Here is a 21,418-nt window from a genome sequence, read left to right on the forward strand (position 1 = left end):
GTTTGGGAGGGACCTTCCTGTGGTATACTGTATGGGGGGGTGGAGGCAAGTGTTCAGCCTTTGGTAGGAATGATGAAGTTCCAGAACCTAAATCAGGTTCGGTGGGGTGAGGTTCGGAGCTGACGACTAAAGAAAGAATTCTTAAGACCTCTTTGGTGCAAAATGGTGGTTTATTAAAGCACGGGGACAGGACCCGTGGGCAGGAAGAGCTGCTGCTGCCCCGGGTTGTGAGGAGTGGCTGGTTATATACACAGGAGTTGGGTAGGTGAGGACAAAGGGTTTTTCAGAAGGGCTATTGGGGTAAAGAAGACTGTCAGGATATTGAAGGCCTGGTTACTATCAAGCCAAGGCCACTTTCCCTCTAATGAGGCATTAACATAAAGACAATTGGGAGTCTCCTGGTGGAATGTTACATTCCTGCTATCAAACATCCTTGTTAGTGAGATTTAGGTTTTAAAAGAAATTTAACTTTATTTACTTTTCTTTCTACCTCCGCTTCCTTCGGTTTTTTATGGAGGGGAGGGTGACGTTAGGGCTTGAGGAACTGAGTTATGTATCTTTGGAAATTGGGCTATTGATAAGGCAACTTCTTTGTTGTAAATCTCAAGGACATTTGTAAACCAAGAGAGACTCCTGCCTTGCAGGACTGTGATCTCTGCAAGATAACCATTTGCTCTTCTTGTAGGGCAGTCAGGGGTGCCTGTGAAATGTCACACATATTACCAAGGGGAGTGGGTGGAGAGGGGGTGCAAGGTGTCAGCCCCTGCTCCGTTCTCAGCCAGCCTCCTGCTCCCTCATCAGGAAGAGATCCTCTATTGGTATGACAGTAAGGGGAACTAGATTCCTTGAAGGCTGCTCCCCTCTGCCCCCCACTCCCCTACTGCCCTCCCCGTCGGCAGGTGGTTTCACAGTTCAGCTCTCTGGGTCTGTAAATGAGAATTCCTGCTGGAGTACCAAGAAGAGCATTCGTTTCCTTCCTTCGGACTGGAATGAGGGCTGCCAGGGAAACGGGAGCTAGCTTCACTGGGGCAGCACCATCGGCTGCTCTTGAAGGCTCAGATAATTCTTCAAAGACATTTCGCAGCAAATTGGCAAGCCTGACCAGTTAGAGAACGTTTAGAACGAGAAGAGACGGTCGGAAGAAGAGGAGTGATCCATCCACCTCCACCCGGAAGTAGAAATGCGGACAAAGGCTGGATTTGAATGGTAAGCTAAAAAGACCCAAGAGCGCAGTCATTTATTCAACAAATTTTGAGCCTCCACAATTTGCCAGCCTCTGTTACAGGTGCCGAGGAAGATCCGTGAACACAGCAGTTGAAAATCCCAGTCCCTGGGGAGGATGCATTCTGGTGGCAGGAAACAGACATGGAAGACGACGAAAATAACAGAGCAGGGAAGGGGGTGGTAGTCACCAGGGGGACAGACTGCAGTTTCAATAAGGTGGTCAAAGTAGACCTGGCTGGAAGGAGACAGGAGGGCGTGTCTTAAAGACGCCAAACTAGCCTTGGGGAAAGAGAGTTCTTTTTTTTAGATTTTATTTATTTATTTGACAGAGATCAGAAGCAGGCAAAGAGCCAGGCAGAGGGGCAGGGGAAGCAGGCTCCCTGACAAGCAGAGAGCCCGATGCAGGGCTTGATCCTAGAACCCGGAGATCATGACCCTAACTGAAGGCAGAGACTTTAATCCACTGAGCCACCCAGGCACCCGGGGAAAGAGAGTTCTAAGCAAAGAAAAGAGGCAAAGCAGAAGCCCTTAAGGTAGAAGCATGCCTTAGCGTGTTTGAGGAACGTCAGAGAGGCCTGGGTGCTGGAGTAAGCCAGGCGGATAGCAAATGAGGTCAGGCAGTGGGGCCAGATCCTGCTGGGCCTCCGGGCCATTGTGAAGATGATGGTTTTCACTCTGCGGGAAGTGGGGGCTATTTTAGAGGATTTTGAGCAGAAGAGTGTCATGATATGATTTGTTTTGGGAATAGGCTGTAGGAGACCAAAAATGGAAACAGGAAAACCAGTCAAGAGGCTGTTGGAGTCGGGGCCCCTGGGTGGCTCAGTTGTTAGGCATCTGCCTTCGACCCAGGTTATGATCCCCACGTCCTGGAAGTGAGCTCTGAGCTGGGCTCCCTGCTCAGCAGGGACCCTGCTTCGCCCTCCCCCCTCCCGCTGCTTGTTCTCTCTGTCAAATAAATAATGTCTTTTAGACAATTGTGTATTTGTGGTATGAGAGAAAGAGAGGAGTCCAGGGCCACTCTCATGTTGGGGTGGGAGCCTATGAGAAGAGAAAGGAGCTACCAACCCGGAGAGAAGACAGAGCAGAGGAGGCCTAAAGTCGGAGGAAGTGTGCAGGGTGAGGCTGGTTAGGAGCTTAGTTCTGGGCTTCTTACCTGTGAGACTACCTGTCCAACAGCCAGAGGCATGGGGTAAAGCACGTGCATATACATGTGTTGGATATTCAAGAGGGAGGCCTGGAAATACGGGTTTGAGAATGCTAAGCTTGTGGATGGTATTTAAAGGCCTGAGACTAGATAAGATTCCCCGATGGCACGAATATAGAGATTAAGAAAAGGAGGATTAAATGAAACTCTCCAGAGAGTGGCTGTCTAAACAAAGATAGAGCTCATCAAAATACCACCGACAGGGACGCCTGGGTGGCTCAGTGGGTTAAGCCTCTGCCTTGGGCTCAGGTCATGATCTCGGCGTCCTGGGATCAAGCCCTGCATGAGGCCTGCTTCCCCCTCCCCCTCTGCCTGCTTGTGATCTTTCTCTGTCAAATAAATAAATAAAATCTTAAAAAAAAAATACCACCAGCCTCAGAGTAAAACTGTTGACTGTCGTCTCTTTAGCGGACTCTTCAAGTCCAGCCTTTGCTCACATTTCCTGCTTTACTCCTGGATGACAACTCCTCTTCCTCCTACCCTCTCTTTCATAAAGACTCTGAAGTGCACCTTGAAACCACCCGCTGAGGGAGGAGACAGTAGGGGGATGGGGGGTGAGGGGAGCAACCTTGAAGAGGTCTGATTACTCATTATCCTACAATGGAGGATCTCTCCCTACCCCAACCTGAACATTTGCACCCCAACACATACACAATAGGGAGGTCCCTCCCAAGCTTCATCTTTATGCAGAGGAATATTCTGGAAAGTACAGGAAATACACGATTTCAGTCAAAGGTCCAGTGCTTAATCCTAGACAAAAGTTCTGTCTTGAATTTCTGCATTCTTTTTGAGAGAAGCTGTAAATTCTGCGGGAGGGGGCAGAGGGAAAGAAAGGGATTTAGCTTTAGGAATTTGGAGCTGAGATGCTAGCTCTGAAATCTGTCTTGGGCAACGGACTTCAGAATCTCAAAGGCATAGAGCTCAGGTTTTCTGCAGCCAAGTTTAAGGTCTCATTTATCCTCACATATTAAAAGAAAATGAGGACAACAATTCTTAGCTACCGACCTCACAGGCTCCTAGTAAGAACCGTAAGAGCAGAAATCTGTGAAAGGACGTCATTCCTTTGCTCGCTGACCATCTCGTGACTATTCTGGGCCAAGCACAGCCCTTGGCCCTGGACATAGGAAAATATGCATTAGGCCCAGAAATGAAAATCCACCAACACAATGCAATACTTCCAGTTGGAGAGTTCTGTTTTTATTTAACAAACACATATGTGTTATTTATTTTATGTGAGGCACTGTTCTAAATGCTTTATAAGTATTAGCCCCTTGCATTAAAGAGAAAAAAAAAAAAAAACCACGTCAGTGAAAAGTTCATAGCAAGATCAAGGAGATTAAGGAAGTGAGTGTCCCCAGCTTAGACTTGAGGGCATTCTTTTGTTTGATATTCTTTTTTTTAAAAATTAATTAATTAATTAATTTGGCAGAGAGAGAGAGACAGACGGACACACACACACACGCACACACACAGAAAGAGAGAGAGAGAACACAAGCAGGGCGAGCGGGAAAGGGAGAAGCAGGCTTCCTGCTGAGCACAGAGCCCAATCAGATCATGACCTGAGCCAAAGGCAGCCACATAAGGACTGAGCCACCCAGGTGGCGGTTTGGTTTGATACATTCTTTAGAGAGGGCCTTGTGTGAGGTGGGAACATATATCCTAATCTGAAACTGGATCGGCAACAGTTTATCCTGCTTGACTGGGGGCGTTCTTTTCCAACCTCCGGGGTTCACAGACTCAACGGCATTTCCCATGGAGACTAGACATCCCAGAAAGGAGTCTTCGGGCCTGGGAAAGGTTTCTCTCCTATTCTTATCCCTCAACGTGCAACCAGCCTCCTGTTCCCCGGTGTGGTCAGGGATCGGGAGCACAAAGGCAAAAGAAACGTAGATAAAATTAAACCTTCTTAACAACTTGCAGGGCGTTGACAAATATTTAAGGAATGCAGAGTACAACCTTCCTCCTGGAACTCCCAGCCATCTTAAGGGTAATAAGGTCTTGCTAGAGGCAAAAGGCAGCCCTAGCTCCACCACAGCCAGACCTCCAGGATCCTGGTTCTGTTCGTTAACATATGAACATTCCTTTTGGAAACTTGCTTTCCCTCTGCCCTCCCAATGTAAAAGTATACAGGCAATCGCTCCTTATAATCCTGAGGCAGCTCGTTCTTTCTTTTTCAGAATGTTTTGTAAAAGATTTTATTTATTTATTTGAGACAGGGAGAGAGAGCACAACAGGGCAAGCAGTAGGCACAGGGAGAGGGAGAAGCAGGCTCTCCGCTGCTGAGCAGGGAGCAGGGTACAGGGCTCGATCCCCTGACCATGCTCGATCCCCTGACCATGGGGTCATGACCCTCGCTGAAGCCGACTGAGCCAGGCAGGTGTTCCAAGTTAGCTCTTTCTGCCCCTGGGTCCAGTCCCTGTGCCCCCCCCCCCTTTTTAAAAGATTTTATTTATTTATTTATTTGACAGAGAAACATAGGGAGAGAGAAGGAACACAAGCCCGGGGAGTGGGAGAGGCAGAAGGAGAAGCTGGTCTCCTGCTGAGCAGGGAGCCCCATTTGGGGCTGGATCCCATCCTGGAACCTGAGCTGAAGGCAGACACCCAAGGACTGAGCCACCCAAGTGCACCCAGTCCCTGTGTTTTGATAAAAACCACCTTTTGGCACCAAAAACATCCTAAGAATTCTCTCTCTTTTTTTTAAAGTAGGCTCCCAGCATAACACGGAGCCCCAAGAATTCTTTCTTTCTTTTTTTTTTTTTTTTTAAGATTTTATGTATTTGTCAGAGCGAGTGAGAGCGAGCACAGGCAGACAGAGTGGAAGGCAGAGTCAGACGGAGAAGCAGGCTCCCTGCGGAGCAAGGAGCCCGATGTGGGACTCGATCCCAGGACGCTGGGATCATGACCTGAGCCAAAGGCAGCTGCTTAACCAACTGAGCCACCCAGGCGTCCCCCAAGAATTCTTTCTTAACCACTTGCTGCAGACATCAGCCCGTCACCATGTCTGAGGAATTTCCTTGTCCTACCTCACTGCTTTCTGTTTTTCTCCAATAAAACCTATGAACTCTGACCCAGGGAAAAAAAAGTACATTATTATTTTGCAAATAATTTGATAGGGCTCCCAGCATCCCTGAAAGCTCCCCGCTAGAGGTGTCTCAGACCAGGAAAAGCCAGGTCGCAGCCCTTCTGATACCGTATTTGTTTGTTTTACATGTTTGCAGGGTGTTCTCGGCCCCACATCCTGTTGTACTGGGTAAAAGGATCGGTTTCTTGGGGTGGTGGAAGCAGCTGCTGTAGAAATGCCAACTCACTGGGACAATAGGGAGAGGAGGAAATATATTAGCAACAGGAAGCAAACTGGAAGCTTTAGAGTTTACCTCCTCTTAAGACTGAAAGGGGAGGGGCTGATATTTGGAGGTAGGACAAGTGAGGTGGGAATGCCTCGCAGGTACTCAATGAATGTTATTTTCTGACTTTTTCATGTTACCTCATAGCTGCATAATCATTATGAGGAAGTGAGTCTGTGCTTCCTAGGAAGAATGAAGAGATTCTAAACCAGAAATAAGTAAAGAGCTGGGAATTGGTTTTTTAATTTGATTAATTTTTATCTTAAGTAAACTCTGTGCCACATACGGGGCTTGAACTCACGACCCCAGAGATCAAGAGTTTCACGTTCTGGGGCACCTGGGTGGCTCAGTGGGTTAAGCCCCTGCCTTCAGCTTAGGTCTTGATCTCAGGGTCCTGGGATCGAGATCTGCATAGGGCTCTCTGCTCAGCGGGGAGCCTGCTTCCCCCTTCTCTCTCTGTCTGCCTCTCTGCCTGCTTGTGATCTCTGTCTATTAAATAAATAAAATCTTTGAAAAAGAGTCTCACATTCTACCAACTGAACCAACCGGGTACCCCAAGAGCTGGGTAATTTTTAGGAATTTGGGGGGTTTGTGGGATTTGAGAAGTGGGTAAACCTTTTTGCTCTAGGGGATTTCTTTCTTATTCATGTTACTATTTGGATGAATATTTCCTATTTTTGAAAGTCACATTTGACTTCGGAGAGACTGAGTAAGGTGCGGTCCACAGGAGACTCTGGCTGCTTTAAGTCTCCTATAGAATAGGAGCTTTCCAGCTTTGAACAGACTTACACCAAGAAACTTACATCCGTGACCCAGCACGCACATGGAGCGCACTAGACAACTGAAGTGTAAGTTTCAGGAAGTAGTGTATGTGCAATACACTGATATTTTCCAGTCTGTGTTAAACAAACAAACAAACAAACAACCCAGTCTGCTCGCTTAGAATCCACTACTGAGTCCGGACTGGAAAAAACACTGCACCAGGGCACAGTGACGAAGAGTGAGCAAGCAGGGAAGTCACTGGGTTGACATTCAAGCAGGAGCCCCTCCACTTACAGCTCTGCACTTTGGTCGGTTAATTTACCTTCCTGAACCTTAAGTTCCTCAGTTGTAAAACAGGGGTAAGCGGGGTGCCTGGGTGGCTCAGTGGGTTGGGCCGCTGCCTTCGGCTCGGGTTGTGATCTCAGGGTCCTGGGATCGAGTCCCGCATCGGGCTCTCTGCTCAGCAGGGAGCCCTCTTACCTCTCTCTCTCTCTGCCTGCCTCTCCATCTACTTGTGATTTCTCTCTGTCAAATAAATAAATAAAATCTTAAAAAAAATAAAACGGGGGTAAGCGACATCATTGGGTTTTTGCTAGTAAGCCCTCACAATCGCTTTTATTAGGCTGGTTCAGGGAAATCGCTGAGGTTTCCAAAATTGTCCCACCCAGTACCCAGAGAACATAAGTCATTCCATGCATTTGTAGAGCAAAGCCCCGTAGCTGAAAGCCTCCGTTTCCCACACTTGTGCACACACTGGACTAAAGCTCAGCCCTCTGAAGTTGGCACCTAAGGCCAGGGCAGCCTGGGTTGCCCCTCGTCTTTGGTCCCTGTCCTCGCATCTCTGAATAGCCTTGTCCCCAAGCTTGAGGTCCCTTGATTCTGAACAACACCCTCTGATATGTCTTTGTTTTGGATCATGCAGTCTTCTCTCCTTTTGAAATGCCTCTCTTTTATTTTTGCTTCAACAACACCTACACAGGCCTCAAGATTAGCCTGTGTATTAGATCCCTGTGTAGAATCACTGACTTCCTCCTGTGAGCCTCAGCCCTTTGGACTTGGCCCCACCACAGCACCTGTATATCCAGGTAGGGCTGACTCCCGGGTGCTTTTCTCCCCTTCCCTCCAAATCTTGTCCCATTATTTAATGGGGGAAAAAGGGGCTGGGGGAGACACCTAAGGTAAGTATGTAACATCTTTGGAAAGCAGACCTTGTACAACTCCAAAATAATCTTACTATAATTAAATAACCATTGCCCAATGTGAGCATTTCACACGCATTTAGGACACAGGTTGGGACTCAGTTCCAGCCTTCCAGTTTGGCTCAGTTTTTTTCAGACGCATATTGAATATCAGGTACAAGTGTGTCCCTTTGTCCTAGCTGTGGTTTTAATTCTAGGAAATGCAGAGCTGAGACTAAGCCCTTGCCCTGGGGTGCGGTGGGGGAGGGGGGTGATGGGAGAACAGTGAATATAAATTTAATCCTTTTGCAAACAAACAAAAAATGAAGTCCATGAAATGCAGCTGTTGTGGGGTTGGGTGTCTTGTGACACGCCTGGTGGACCTGTTACAGATGCATTTTTTTTGTTTTTTTTTGTTTTTGTTTTGTTTTGTTTTTAAAAGATTTTATTTATTTATTTGACAGAGAGAGAGGCATTGAGGGAGGGAACAGGAGCAGGGGTAATGTAAGAGGGAGAAGGACATAGAGGCTCTCCAGCAGACTCTCAGCATGGAGCATGGTGGTGGGAGCGTGGTCCTGGGGGTGGACTCCAACCCAGGAATCCTGAGATCATGACCTGAGCCAAAATCGAGAGCCAGAAGCTCAAGCCCTTGATCAGGAGTTTTCTTGCTGAAGATCAAGGAGTAGGGGGAAAGGAGAAAAGGAGGTGGCCGGAGGGATTTGGCACATAAATGAGAACATCTCTGCCCTAATTTCTCCACCCAAAAAATAGAGGGGAAAGGTCTCTGCTGTGTGTTCATAACTGACCCTGGGGGAGATGGAAAGCAACTGTGTTTCCATCCCTATAACCAGGAGGAGAGCTCCCGAGTTCTAGAGGCTGCGCTATCTACCTAGGCTGAAATTCAAATATTTGCCAAACTGCCTACCCGCTCCCAAATGGTCTCTGCATTTCTCAGCCTCCTAGACAAAAAGGAGGGAGCCAATTCTGCTCAGATTGAAATGCAAGGTTAACCTTGGGGTCTAGGTTATTGGCTAGCCTACCTTAGGCACCACGTCTGGTCCAGCCCCTCCTGTATTTTCTCTCTCACCCTCACTCATTCCAAAAATGGTGGCAAATTTACCCACTACATTGGTATATTACACCTTGATATCCCAGCTACCCATGACTATAGTGGAAGCCTCTACTGTATAGTCGGAAATTGTTCAACTGATCTTGCTTCTACTCAAGTCTCTTTTAATAAAAATCAGTGTGCTTCCACACAGGGCCAGGTTGATCGCGTTAGGCACATCTATGTCCCTGTGGCTCCTAAAATCCTTCAAGAACTCCACGACAATGTAAGAAAGTATCGGGAGCTTCCTAACCTGTTCCACAAGACCTTTTGTGTTCTCATCCTGCAACCTCTGTGAGCTCACATTTTGTACTCCACGTATGCTAGCTGCTCATGATTTCCCAGAACTTTCCAGCCTTTGTGTCTACACTCTTGTGATTCCTCAGTGCAATCAGGAAATTCTATCAGTGCTCAGATCAGCTGCGACTTCTTTACAGGAGCTGCCCTTGACTCCCCCCACCAACTACTTTTGCCTCCTTCATATTCAGCTAGAGCACTCTGCCTATTTCTATCATTATCTCTGTCACTTAGTTCTCAAGTTATGCCTTCACACAACTACCTCCTTCATGTGGATAGTGGGAATCTAGTATTTACTCTGTTTAACCTAAATTTATTTTGAGGGGAATGTGGGTGGCTCAGTTGGTCAAGCATCTGCCTTCGGCTCGGGTCGTGATCCCAAGGTCCTAGGATCCAGCCTCACTTCGGGCTCCCTGCTCAGCGGGGAGCCTGCTTCTCCTGCTGCCTGCCGCTCCCCCTGCTTGTGCTCTCTCACTCTCTCTGACAAATTAATAAATAAATAAAATCCTTACAAAAAAACCCCCACCAAATTAAAAAAAAATTGATTTTCACTCTTTTAGAACTTGCAATAGTACCAAGCTTCTTCCAGCAATGGGGCCTTGGCACAACTGATTCTGTCTGGAATGGTTTTCTTCCCACATTCTCCTTATCTCCTACATAACACAGACTCTAATTTCAAATTATTTATGAAGGTAGCACAGCTGGCAGTTAACAGCCCAGGTGCTGATAACAACAGTGCCTCATTTCTAATGGCACAATGAGTGACCTTAAGCCCTTTTCTCACTTTGTGTGTTGTGTCTGGGCACACGCTGTATGGGGTTCCTTATTTATAAAATGAGACCACTAATCCTAGTTATTCATCCTCCTGGGTTAAGTTAAATGAGATACTACTATGTGCTAAATAGACTGCAACCCAGAGCATAGCTTAATGTTTAAGGGCTCTCTACTTAAAAAAATTTTTTTTGGTGTTTTTTCTTTTTCTTTCTTTCTTTCTTTTTTTTAAATTACTGAATGGCTTGGCACTGTAAGCTCCAGGGAGAGGGGGACTTTGCCATCTTTTTCACTATTGTGTCCCAGTGCCTAGCTTGGCGTATAGTATTTGCTAAATAAATCCACGTGCTCTGAATGACCAAATAAATCCTGATCCTTACTTTGGAGCATTAATTGGAGACAAGTAGGAAACTGTGGCTGCTTAAAGCCATATCAGTGGCCTGCTTTAATCAGCAATGAACTTCTAAGCCTTATATTTACCTGGCTACACAAAACAGCAACTCTCTTTTTCCTTTAGTTTAAATGAAAGCACTTGGGTCAAAGTTAGACGAGTGGAGGCATTCTTCTTAAATTTCTGTAAGAGGAACATAGCTCTTATTTACTTGATTCAGAACAGAGAGTATCATATCTACAATTGACTGAGAATCTGCTGGAATAAAAATACTCAGTTTAAGGTGACCTTGCCCTACAGAGAACAGAGTCTTAGGATGATGTACTGAGAACTAGATGACACCAGTATCAAAATGACAAAGTGATGTTGGAGCTGAAATCCAACAATGATCCTGGATTTTATTTTAGTGAAAACTTTAAACTTCTTCCAGCACAAGCCATCATTTGAAATCAGAGGTATAGACAGAGAAGAAAGGACAATCTTTCACTTTTTAGTAGGGTGAGAGGTAAAGTTCTGAAAAGGAAGGAAAGTCTAAAGTCAGTTTCCCTGGCTTATTTTATGTGATTTTTTAAAAAATTGCAAAACTTTCCACCTAAATTTGTTTTCTTTTTCTTTTTTTTTTTTTTTAAGATTTTATTTATTTATTTGGCAGACAGAGATCACAAGTAGGCAGAGAGGCAGGCAGAGAGAGAGGAGGAAGCAGGCTCCCTGCTCAGCAGAGAGCCTGATACGGGGCCTGATCCCAGGATCCTGAGTTCATGACTTGAGCCGAAGTCAGAGGCTTAACCCACTGAGCCACCCAGATGCCCCCCTAAAGTTGGTTTTCTTTTTAGATATTTTTTTTTTAAGCAATCTCTACACCCAATGTGGGGCTTGAACTCATAACCCTGAGGTCAAGAGTTGCATGCTCCACCAGCTAAACCAGCCAGACACCCCTCAACCAAAAGCTTTTTAAAAAGTAACTCAGTTGGGTAAATGGAATGAGAAGAGTTATGCTAGAAAACCCTGCTTGAGGAAGGCTGAATACAGCCAAGACAGACAGGATAATACAGTAGTTACTCACTTCTCTCTCTCAACAGAGACCAGTCCCGTGGATCATTGGGAGCAAAGGGCTACAAGTTCTGTTCACACCGCCCGAAAGCTCATAGGCACCAAAAGACCTCCCCATCCTGAGCACACAAGACCCAGGGCCAGCCCCTTCATTTTCCAACTCCAGAACCAGTATCAATTCTTTTGCTGACCGATCGCATATGTGTTAAACATTTTCAGTCATGCCCTGCATTGTATGTTGTTTGTTACATTACATAATCTCAGAGCTTGAAAGTCATGACTTTGTGCAGAACTTCAACATAGGCAGGTGGTAATGGTTTCAGAGGAGAAAGGGGAGCAGGCTTCCTAGTATAGATCTGGGGTCTGGCCACTAGACTAGGGAACCCAGCTAATGCATCTTAGCTCCCTTCTTAGGAAAAGACACTGGCAGTGGAGATTCCTTCCCTGGGCAAATGATAGGTGGCTTGCTTGCTTGCCTCAAGAACCCAGAACTTCTTATCTTTAAGACCCAAGTACCTTTCCTTATTGATAATTTTTATCTCTAGAGTCTTCCAACGATAAGCCAGATGAAAGAGCTATTCTAGCCCTTTCCTCCAACAGAAAACTGGAGGACTGAGGAAAGACAGCTGTGGGAGGATGAGTGGGGACAGGGACGGGGATGGGGGGCCCTCTGGCCAACTGTACCCTTACCACTTTTTGGTTCCCTTCATTGTCGGTGAGCAGCCATTCGATATCCAGGGTGTCTTTTTCTGGAAGCCCCAGCTGATGGTGACAGGGCAAAGTGACCTTCTCTTCTGCCACTCGCTTGATCTCAGTGTGAGTCCCCAAGGTTCCAACATAGGAGGAAACTGGAAGAGGAGAGTGTCCAATGAGTCATGCAGAAATGCATAGCAATGTGTGGGAAGCAAATATTACAACTAATAATTACAGAGTGTTCCTGTGGGCAAGGGCCAAATCAAGGTGTGGGAAGAATCCTGGACTAGAGGTACCAGAAGTCCCGCAATCTCCCACTGGCTCCTCCTTTAACTGAATTCATCATTAGCTTCTGGATTCCCCTGCATTATACTCTTAGCGATCCGTACTCGTCCTCTTTCCTACCTTCTTGGTTTTTATGAATGATGAAATAAATCACTCAGGTCAACAACTTTGTTTTTTGAACTTTCTCTCCTTTACCAGCAGAGGCTTGCAAAAGGGTAGAAACCAAAAGAAAGGCAGGGGTTGGCAACCTTCCCAGAACAGGCTCCAGATATCACTGGGCCCCTTGAGCCACCGTTAGAGACAGGCTACCCCCACAGGCCGACAGGTAAGTGCAGCAGGCTTCAGAAAACGAGTGGAATCTTTTTTTATTTTTTATTTTTTAAAAGATTTTATTTATTTATTCGACACAGAGAGAGATCACAAGTAGGCAGAGCAGCAGGCAGAGAGAGAGTGGGAAGCAGGCTCCCTGCTGAGCAGAGAGCCCGATGCAGGGCTTGATCCCAGGACCCTGAGATCATGACCTAAGCTGAAGGCAGAGGCTTCACCCACGGAGCACCCAGGCACCCCATGAGTGGAATCTTATAGGCAGTTCCTGCTTCCGTTAGAGACCTCATTCTCTGCCCCTCCAAGTTCTATCTTCCAGTCTCTATAGTCTCATCCCACGTGGCTTCAAAATACAAAGGAACCCTTCCTGTCCAAGTGAAATCCCAAGTTACCACATTGGGATCCTGTCCCTCCATGCATCCAGTATCCCCTTGGCCAACAGGATTTCTGTTCCACTTTTGGCTTTCTTTACCCCTAATTTTCATCCTGTTCCAGGAATAGTGTCCGCCAGCAACTCTAGGCTCTAAGTTTGCTCACCTTCTCTCCTTCCTGTTCATTTCAGACCCTGTGGACTCTTAAATCCACAGTGTTAGAGAACGTCACCGGGATGCTAGGTATCACGTGTCGGGCATGAAGGCGAGCTCGCTCGAAGATCCTCCTTTGCCTCCTTGCACACAACAAAGGAGCTCAGCGTGAAACCCATTCACAATGCTCCTATGCGAGGTTCACAAGGTAACAGAATCATACCACCTCCAAGCTGGGACAGCCCCAGGTGCCAGGGTTTCTGGTGAAGTCCCCTCTCCTGGGGATCACTCATTCTGCCTCTTGGGAGCACTAAAGATCAAGAATCGAGGCTTATAGAAGCACATAAGCTACCTTTCTTATGCCCTGTTCATTTCCCAAGATATTAGCAATCAATCTGTGGGAAGGAAAAGGGCCTGAAAGGAGGAAGAAGGAAGCAGGGGAAACCGTAGTTCCCTCTACACAGTAGGCAGACTGGGTTGATATGGCAGGGCTGGGCCCTCAGAGGCACCCGCCCGCCCCGCCAGCAGAAGCAGCAGGCGGATTCCCAAGCTCCAGGGCAGAGAAAGGAGACCACAGAAATCTATGGGGCCTAAGAAACGGCCTTCAGAACCAACAGGATAAGCCCCTCATAGGGTTTTACTGACATTCCTAATAAGGTTTCTGCTATTTCTGCTTAAAACTTGAAACTGCAAGGGGAGTGGCCAGTTAGGGAGTAGTTGTGTGGTTCGGTTGTACACCAGTGACTCAACCCGATGAAGAAAGGGTGATTTTCCAAATCTACAGATGAAGCACGAAGAAGAGTTTAGCAATTTGTTCAAGATCACGCAGCTAGGAAAGGACAGATCAGGGGCTCAAGCCCAGATGTGTCTCACTGCAAAGCTCCTACTGCAACAGCTGTGCTTGGCCTATGTGTTAGGTGGCTTCCTGGACACGTGGTTCTCCCATTAGCCTGCAAGCTCCTTGAGATCAGGTACCAACTGACCACAACCTTCCCAAAGCGCTCAGCTCAGGACCCCTCACTCTGCAGGTGCTCAATAAACAACTGTTGGATTGACTTGAATTCAACCCATGGACTCATCTCACCTGGGAGCAGACTGAGGCCCAGAGGTAAAGGAGTTGCCCTGAAGTCCTACAGCTCCTTTAAGGCATAACCCATATAAAACCTATCCTCCCTTAGGCCCCATTAAGCAGCTATAGAACGGCAAGGAGATTAGCCAGTGTGCATCACACTAAGCTAAATGTGGAAGAAGGAGCTCTGGCTTCTACCCCTGCTCACTTGGCCCTGGATACAATGATCAAATGAAACCAACATCCCATGCCCCTGGTGAAGCTGGAGAACCAAGGACCAATTTAGTGCATATAGTAGGCACTATACCTTAGATAAATAAATAAATAAATAAATAAATGCGAAGAAACAGCTATGAAAGTTGCCAATTTGAGCCACTAGAGGGAATCAAAGGCTCAGGTTTGGTTGATGTCCCAAAAGGAAAGGAACGCAGTCGGGGGGTGGCGTGCTTTGCCAGTCTGCGGAGTTCTATTTATACCACAGCCAGAACTAAATACAGCCCTGCAGGGAGGGGCTTGCCCAGGGAATACAAATGACTCTACCACGGCAGGGAAACTCAAGATCAGAGGGCATGCATCTCTAGTCTTCCCTGAACTTCAGCGGCCCAGACTTCGGGGCGGGGGGGGGGGGGGGCTCACTGGGATCCCTGTGAATTTCTCAAATTTTTTCTTTTGTGCATTCCCCCCGACACACACACACCTGTGTTCTGTAGCCTAAGCAGACAGGGGTTGGGCTCTGTATGGAATTCTCGGGCCTGGGGAAGCCTGGGCGGCTCAGTTGGTTGAGTCTGCCTTTGGCTCAGGTCAGGAATCCAGAGTTCAGGGATTGAGTCCACATTTGACTCCTCGCTCAGTGGGGACCCTGCTTCTCCCTCTGCCCGCCGCTCCCCCTTCTGTGCTCTCCCTCTCTCTCTCTCTAAGAAATGAATAAATAAAATCTTTTTTTAAAAAGATTTTATTTATTTATTTGACAGACAGAGATCACAAGTAGGCAGAGAGGCAGGCAGAGAGAGGGGGGAAGCAGGCTCCCTCCTGAGCAGAGAGCCCGATGGGGGGCCCAATTCCAGGACCCTGAGTTCATGACCTGAGCTGAAGGCAGAGGTTTAACCCACTGAGCTACCCAGGCGCCCCTGAATAAATAAAATCTTAAAAAAAAAAGAATTCTCGGGTTTGGCAGTGGATAAGCACATATCTCCACTGCCTGGTGGGTGAGTGGGAAGAGCTAGCTCAAGGCTCCCAGGCATTGAAGAGTTCATCTTTATTAAGAAAGACTGTAAGAGATCATCAGAATTTAACTTAGGAGGAAACTACAGCCCAGAGAATCGAAATGTTAAACAGAACTGCAAATAGGGAAATACAGCCGATCCTCGAACAATGCAGGGGTTGAGCACTGGCGCCCCCTGCAGTCCAAAATCCACATATAACTTTTGACTCCAAAACTTGACTAGGAGCCTACTGTGGACAGGAAACTTTACTAATAACATAAACAGGCAATTAACACATATTCCGTATGCTATGCGCACTGTGTACTGTATTCTTACAATAAACTCAGCTAGAGAAAAGAAAATATTAAGAAAATCATAGGGAAGACACATGTACAGTACACATGTACAGTACTGTACTGTAAGTAATCCACATGTAAGTGCATCCACACAATTCAAGGGTCTCCCCTGGGCGTCTAGGATGCGCCCTGCACCTGACGGTGGCGGGGGAGGCGCTGGGAGGTACCAGTGGTACAAACATTCTCTGTGTGCTCATGTAAGATTTAGTCCTGGAAGCCTCCAGCTTTCCCTAAGGGAAGGCTTCTAATACAACTCGGGCACTTAACACAGGCCCTTTGAGAGCCTAAGCTTGGGAGAATTACCCTCCCTGAGCTTTACCATTCTCATCTGCAAAATGGGAATTGAAGGAAACACTAAGGCACCCAGCACAGTGCCAGTACATAGGAGTTTCCCCGCTAAAATGTCAGTACCCTCTCTCTGCTTTTCTCTACTACAAGAAGGGTCATTTTATTTTCTCAGATGATGGCTGCCTAGATTCGGCTAAGATGAGTTCAAGATTTTGTTCTCTAAAAGACATTTACATTTATTAAATATTTTCATGAGCCTGTAAGACTTTCAAAGGGATGGGCAGGGGTAACTTTTTGGTTTTCATTATGTATACTTTTTATGTAACTGAGGGAAGTAAGACATAATTAGAAGATGAAGCCATTGAGAAGAGACTAGTACATTTTATTTATTTATTTTTAAAAGATTTTATTTTTAAATTTATTTTTTAAGGTTTTATTTATTAATTGGATACAGAGAGAGGGAGAGCATAGACAGGGGGAGCCGGAGAAGGAGTAGCAGACTCCCCACCGAGCAGGGAGCTCAATGCAGGGCTTGATCCCCAAACCCTGGGATCATGACCTGAGCTGAAGGCAGATGCTGAACCAACTGAGACACCCAGGTGTCCCTGTTGTTAGTCTTTCTAACAGTCCTGCCTGATAGGAGAATGAGCAGGAACAGTTAGTGAACTTTCCATTACTGGAGTCATTCAGGCATGGGATATGTCAGGAGCTGTAAAAGCCATTCTTACATGTGGATGATGAATCAATATTTAAAGTTCTTTCTAACTATAATATTGTATGAAATATTAACTGATAATATTAATATTCAAGGCACTGTCCTCGTTGAATGGGATGCAAAATATAAGACACAAATGTATACTGGGGCACCTGGTGGCTCAGTGGGTTAAAGCCTCTGCCTTCGGCTCAGGTCATGGTCCCAGAGTTCTGGGGTCGAGCCCCATGTCGCGCTCTTTGCTCGGTGGGGAGCCTGCTTCCCTCTGTCTCTCTGCCTACTTGTGATCTCTGTCTGTCAAGCAAATAGACGAAATCTTAAAAAAAAAAAAAAAAAAAGACACAAATGTATACTATTACCTGTCAATGTGTTTTGTCACCATCAATCAGCTCTTACACAGTTGATATAAACGATCTCCTTCTGTTTCATTGTTAACATTGTTTTTAAAGATTGTTGGTTTTTCTTTTTAAAAGATTTTATTTATTTATTTGACACACTGAGAGAGAAATCACAAGTAGGCAGAGAGAGAGGGGGATGCAGGCTCTCCGCTGAGCAAAGAACCTAATGTGGGACTTGATCCCAGGACCCCAAGACCACGACCCAAGCGAAGGCAGAGGCTTAACCCACTGAGCCACCCAGGCATCCTGTTGGAGTGTTTTTTAAAAGAAGTGAAGGGAACTGACCCAAGCTATTACTGAACTTCTTTCTTATCTATGGATGTTTTAATCCACAAGGGGGCAGAATTTACTTAGAGAGGATTAGCTGTGCCTCATCTTTAATGCAGTTCTATTAGTAAGGATTATTATTGACAAAGAATTATAGATGACCTTGGATTTAAGCTTGATAAGCACTTTGTTGCCATTTGTGATTATATACTAAATTTCAAACAACCCGCATTTAATTTTCAAGGGCAACAGAAATCAGGAAAACACATACTTGAGAGGAACTTTTTACCAAGGCAACAGAAATATACACTATTTTAATAGCTTCAGTTCACTGTTTTCACTTTGTCCAACTGAAATGGATGTTTACTCTGTGGCCAAAAACCTTATCTTAATTGCAGAATTTTTTATGAAACAAAGCAATTAGGTGCTGTGAAGACTTGTTTTAGTAGGCAGTCAGTAAGAAAGACAAAGGGAAGGAACAAAAATCCATTACAGATGGCTTAGAAGGACTGAGGAATCAGCACAAGAACCTTCCAGGTCCTTTCAGTCTTGACATTTAGTCTTGGTTCTAGGCCAGTCACTTACTGGGATGTTCCGGTTATATCTACAATCACAATCTCAAGCTTGGGAAAGCCTATAGAAGGTCCTTGTCTTGCCTTTTGAACAGTTTCATATTTAAAACTCATCTGCTGAAACATTTCAAATGGTTCCTATTCTCTTTTATCATTGAGAATCTGAAATCACAGCAATGCTGTTCCAAGATATTTAGACTTCTGCTAGTATCAAATATTGTATTATTGTATATCATGAGATATTTAGGGATACCAACTTCTGTATCACAGGATAATCAGGGATATGGTCTTCCATAGAATGTCTTTAATCAAACACCTGTCTTCAATACTTCAGATTCTGGGTGCCACAAAAAGGAACAGTGACAAAATCATTTGCACTCACAGGGGAGTAACTAGGAGTGCTCTTTTGTTCAATGAGTATGAGGGGCATTCCTGCTACCATACTAGGAGCTGCTGGAAACAACGATCAATAACATTGTCGTTTGTCTATGAAGAGATCACAGTAACAGAGAAACAAATAGCATTCAACAAGCCCAGTTTAAGGCAGCATGCGATCAAGATCAATGTGAGGGTCAGGGAGCCTTAAGGGAATTCAGAAGAGGAAGATCACCAAGGTGGTCAGGAATGGCTTCCTAGAAGAGGAAGTATGTCACCAGGGCCTTGAAAAACAGATTGGAATTTGAGCAGTGATAAATGAGGGGGTGGAACTCCAAAGATTAGAAATGGCAGCCTGACTGCTTAGGAAACAAGTTTCTAGACAGACCTTAGTACTTGACAGATTGGAACATCACCTTGGACCCTTGGTCTTGACAAGTTCCCAAAGAATGGTCAGTAATGTGACAGGAACGGCTGCAAGCTGTGTCACAGCCCTACAGTCCGGGAGCTGACTATGTAACAGTAATGTTTTACCTGATATCTCCAGTAATAATTGTCAGGGAGAGGATACTGATGTGGTCCAGAGGGATTCATCACCCCGCTACTCAGAAATACACCAGTTATCCCGCAGATTTCTGTTCTCAGGAATGTGCAGGCTCATTTTCCATGCATGTGTTCATGTTCACGTAGGCAGGAAAACACACACATACCTGTGCAGAGAACCTACGAGCATGCCAGTGTCCAGACACAAATCAGACAAGAATGTGTGCCTTTGATTCCGAGGCGCTGAGAACCAGTTCCCTCACTAACCTATTTCATTGACATGTCTATATATAGCCTCTGTCTCATTCCAAATGCTAAGTCTCTTTCTAAATCTAAATGTTTTATTACCTTTGGCAGGGAGATTTGAACAGAGTGAGCAAATTAAAAATAGACACAGACTTACTACTGAGAGTGCAATGGTCAGTTTTTAGGGATTCATGGCAATGGAGAACTGAGATCATGCTGATAAAAACCCACTGATGAATTAAAGCACCAGTTCAGGCTTTACCTATCCCATCTACCTTCCTATAAAACTAGGAACAAAGAGAAGTTGACCTTCAAATAGAAGATCTCTTTCTCTCTCCATCACTTCCTCTACTTACAACTGTCATATAGATTTATTTTTTTATTTTTTTTTTTAAAGATTTTATTTATTTATTTGTCAGAGAGAGAGAGAGAGCAAGAGCGAGCACAGGCAGAGAGGCAGGCAGAGTCAGAGGGAGAAGCAGGCTCCCTGCGGAGCAAGGAGCCCGATGTGGGACTCGATCCCAGGACGCTGGGATCATGACCTGAGCCGAAGGCAGCTGCTTAACCAACTGAGCCACCCAGGCGTCCCTGTCATATAGATTTAAAAATGCTTTAACAATTCCCTAATTTTTTGGTAATCACAACATCTCTAAGAGTAGGTTGACGGCATAAGAGAGCCGAGCCATAATACCTCGAAAATGAATAAAGTAAAAATTTCATTCAAAATGGAGTTGGGGGGACACCTGGGTGGCTCAGTCCGTTAAGCGTCTGCCTTCTGCTCAGGTCATGATCCCAGGGTCCTGGGGTCGAGTACTACATTGGGTTCCTTGCTCGGTGGGGAGCCTGCTTCACCCTCTGCCTGCTGTTCCTCCTGCTTGTGCCTTCTTTCTCTCTGACAAACAAATAAATAAAATCTTTTTTTTAAAAAAAATGGATTTGAGAAGTTCTAGTGGACATGCTTACACACTTACCACTCCTCGAAGCTTATTTTACCTACCCCAACAGGAAGAAGGAAGTTTTTCTCTTGGCCCAGCAACAACCCAGCCAATGAGAATCACCGCAACTCAGCCAATGGGAAGTCGCTGCGACCTGGAATGCTTGCTCTTGTGTGGGACTTTCCTTTCAAACAGCACCTCCTAACTCCCTTCTTTCCTCTATAAAAGAACACTCCTCACCTTGGTCTGTGGACATATCTGTGGTTTGACATGGTTTGCATGTCCCAAATTGTGATTCCTCTGCTATTCCTGAATAAACACATTGTGCTGATAAACTAAATGGTTATTTTATTTTTTAAAGGTTTTCTTTATTTGAGAGAGAGCACACACACAAGAAGGGGAGAGGAGCAGAGGCAGAGGGAGAAAGCAGACTCTCCTCTGAGCAGGGAGCCTGATGTGGGGCTCAATCCCGGGACCCTGGGATCATGACCTGATGTCTTGCGAAAGGCAGACATGTAATGACTGAGCCACCCAGGCACACCCTGGCCATTTTATTTTTACACGTCACAAAACAAAAAGAATCAAGGAAGCTGTATCTTCTATTCATAGAGAAATCACTTCCTATATGAGAAAAATGATAGATAATACACATTTGCCATCCAATATATTTTAGAACTCCTCTATGGAACCATTTATTGACAATAGCTAACAATTTCTGAATGCCTGTTATGTGCAAAGTATTGTGGTACTTCATTTATATTCATTCCCCCCCCCCCACCCTGGCCTTTTTAAAAGTAGGCTCCACACTTAGCATGGAGCCCAACCCAGGGCTTGAACTCACAACTCTGAGATCAAGACCTGAGCTGAGATCAAGAGTTGCATGCTTGGGATGCCTGGGTGGCTCAGTCAGTTAACGTCTACCTTTGGCGCAGATCATGATCCCAGGGCCCTGGGATTGACTCCCATGTTGGGCTCCTTGCTTGGCGGAGAGTCTACTTCTCCCTCTGCCCAACACTCCCCCTGCTTGTGCTCTCTCTTTCTATCTCACTCTTTGACCAAAAAAACAAAAAAAGCTTGCACACTTAACTGACTGCTGGGCTACCGGGTGCCCCCATATTGATTTCCATTTTTAATCTTCTCAACAATCCTGTAAAGTAAGCACTATTATAACCCTCTTTCTACAGACAAGACACTGAGACACAAAGAAATTAATTTGCCCAAGATCACCAAATTAGTAAGGAGTGGTGCCACGGTTCAAATCTAGGCATTTCAACTCTAACATCCATATCCTTAATGGCAT

General features: G+C 45.7%; 1 protein-coding gene and 1 long non-coding RNA gene across 2 annotated transcripts in view; both read right to left on the bottom strand.

The window, feature by feature from the left end:
- Window positions 1–21,418, bottom strand: part of CLMP (CXADR like cell adhesion molecule) — a 101,361-nt gene that overhangs the window by 14,676 nt on the left and 65,267 nt on the right. The window contains 1 exon segment of the mRNA XM_082683729.1: window positions 12,020–12,177. Coding sequence (XP_082539855.1) covers window positions 12,020–12,177 — 158 coding nt within the window.
- LOC309841002 lies at window positions 1,216–3,369 on the bottom strand. The gene is made up of 2 exons (XR_014298900.1): window positions 2,378–3,369; window positions 1,216–1,346 (listed from the first exon to the last, which is right to left on the bottom strand). It is a non-coding gene; the product is annotated as an uncharacterized lncRNA (long non-coding RNA).

The sequence above is a fragment of the Mustela nivalis genome (genome assembly GCF_964662115.1).
Source record: "Mustela nivalis genome assembly, chromosome: 9".
Lineage (NCBI taxonomy): Eukaryota > Metazoa > Chordata > Mammalia > Carnivora > Mustelidae > Mustela > Mustela nivalis.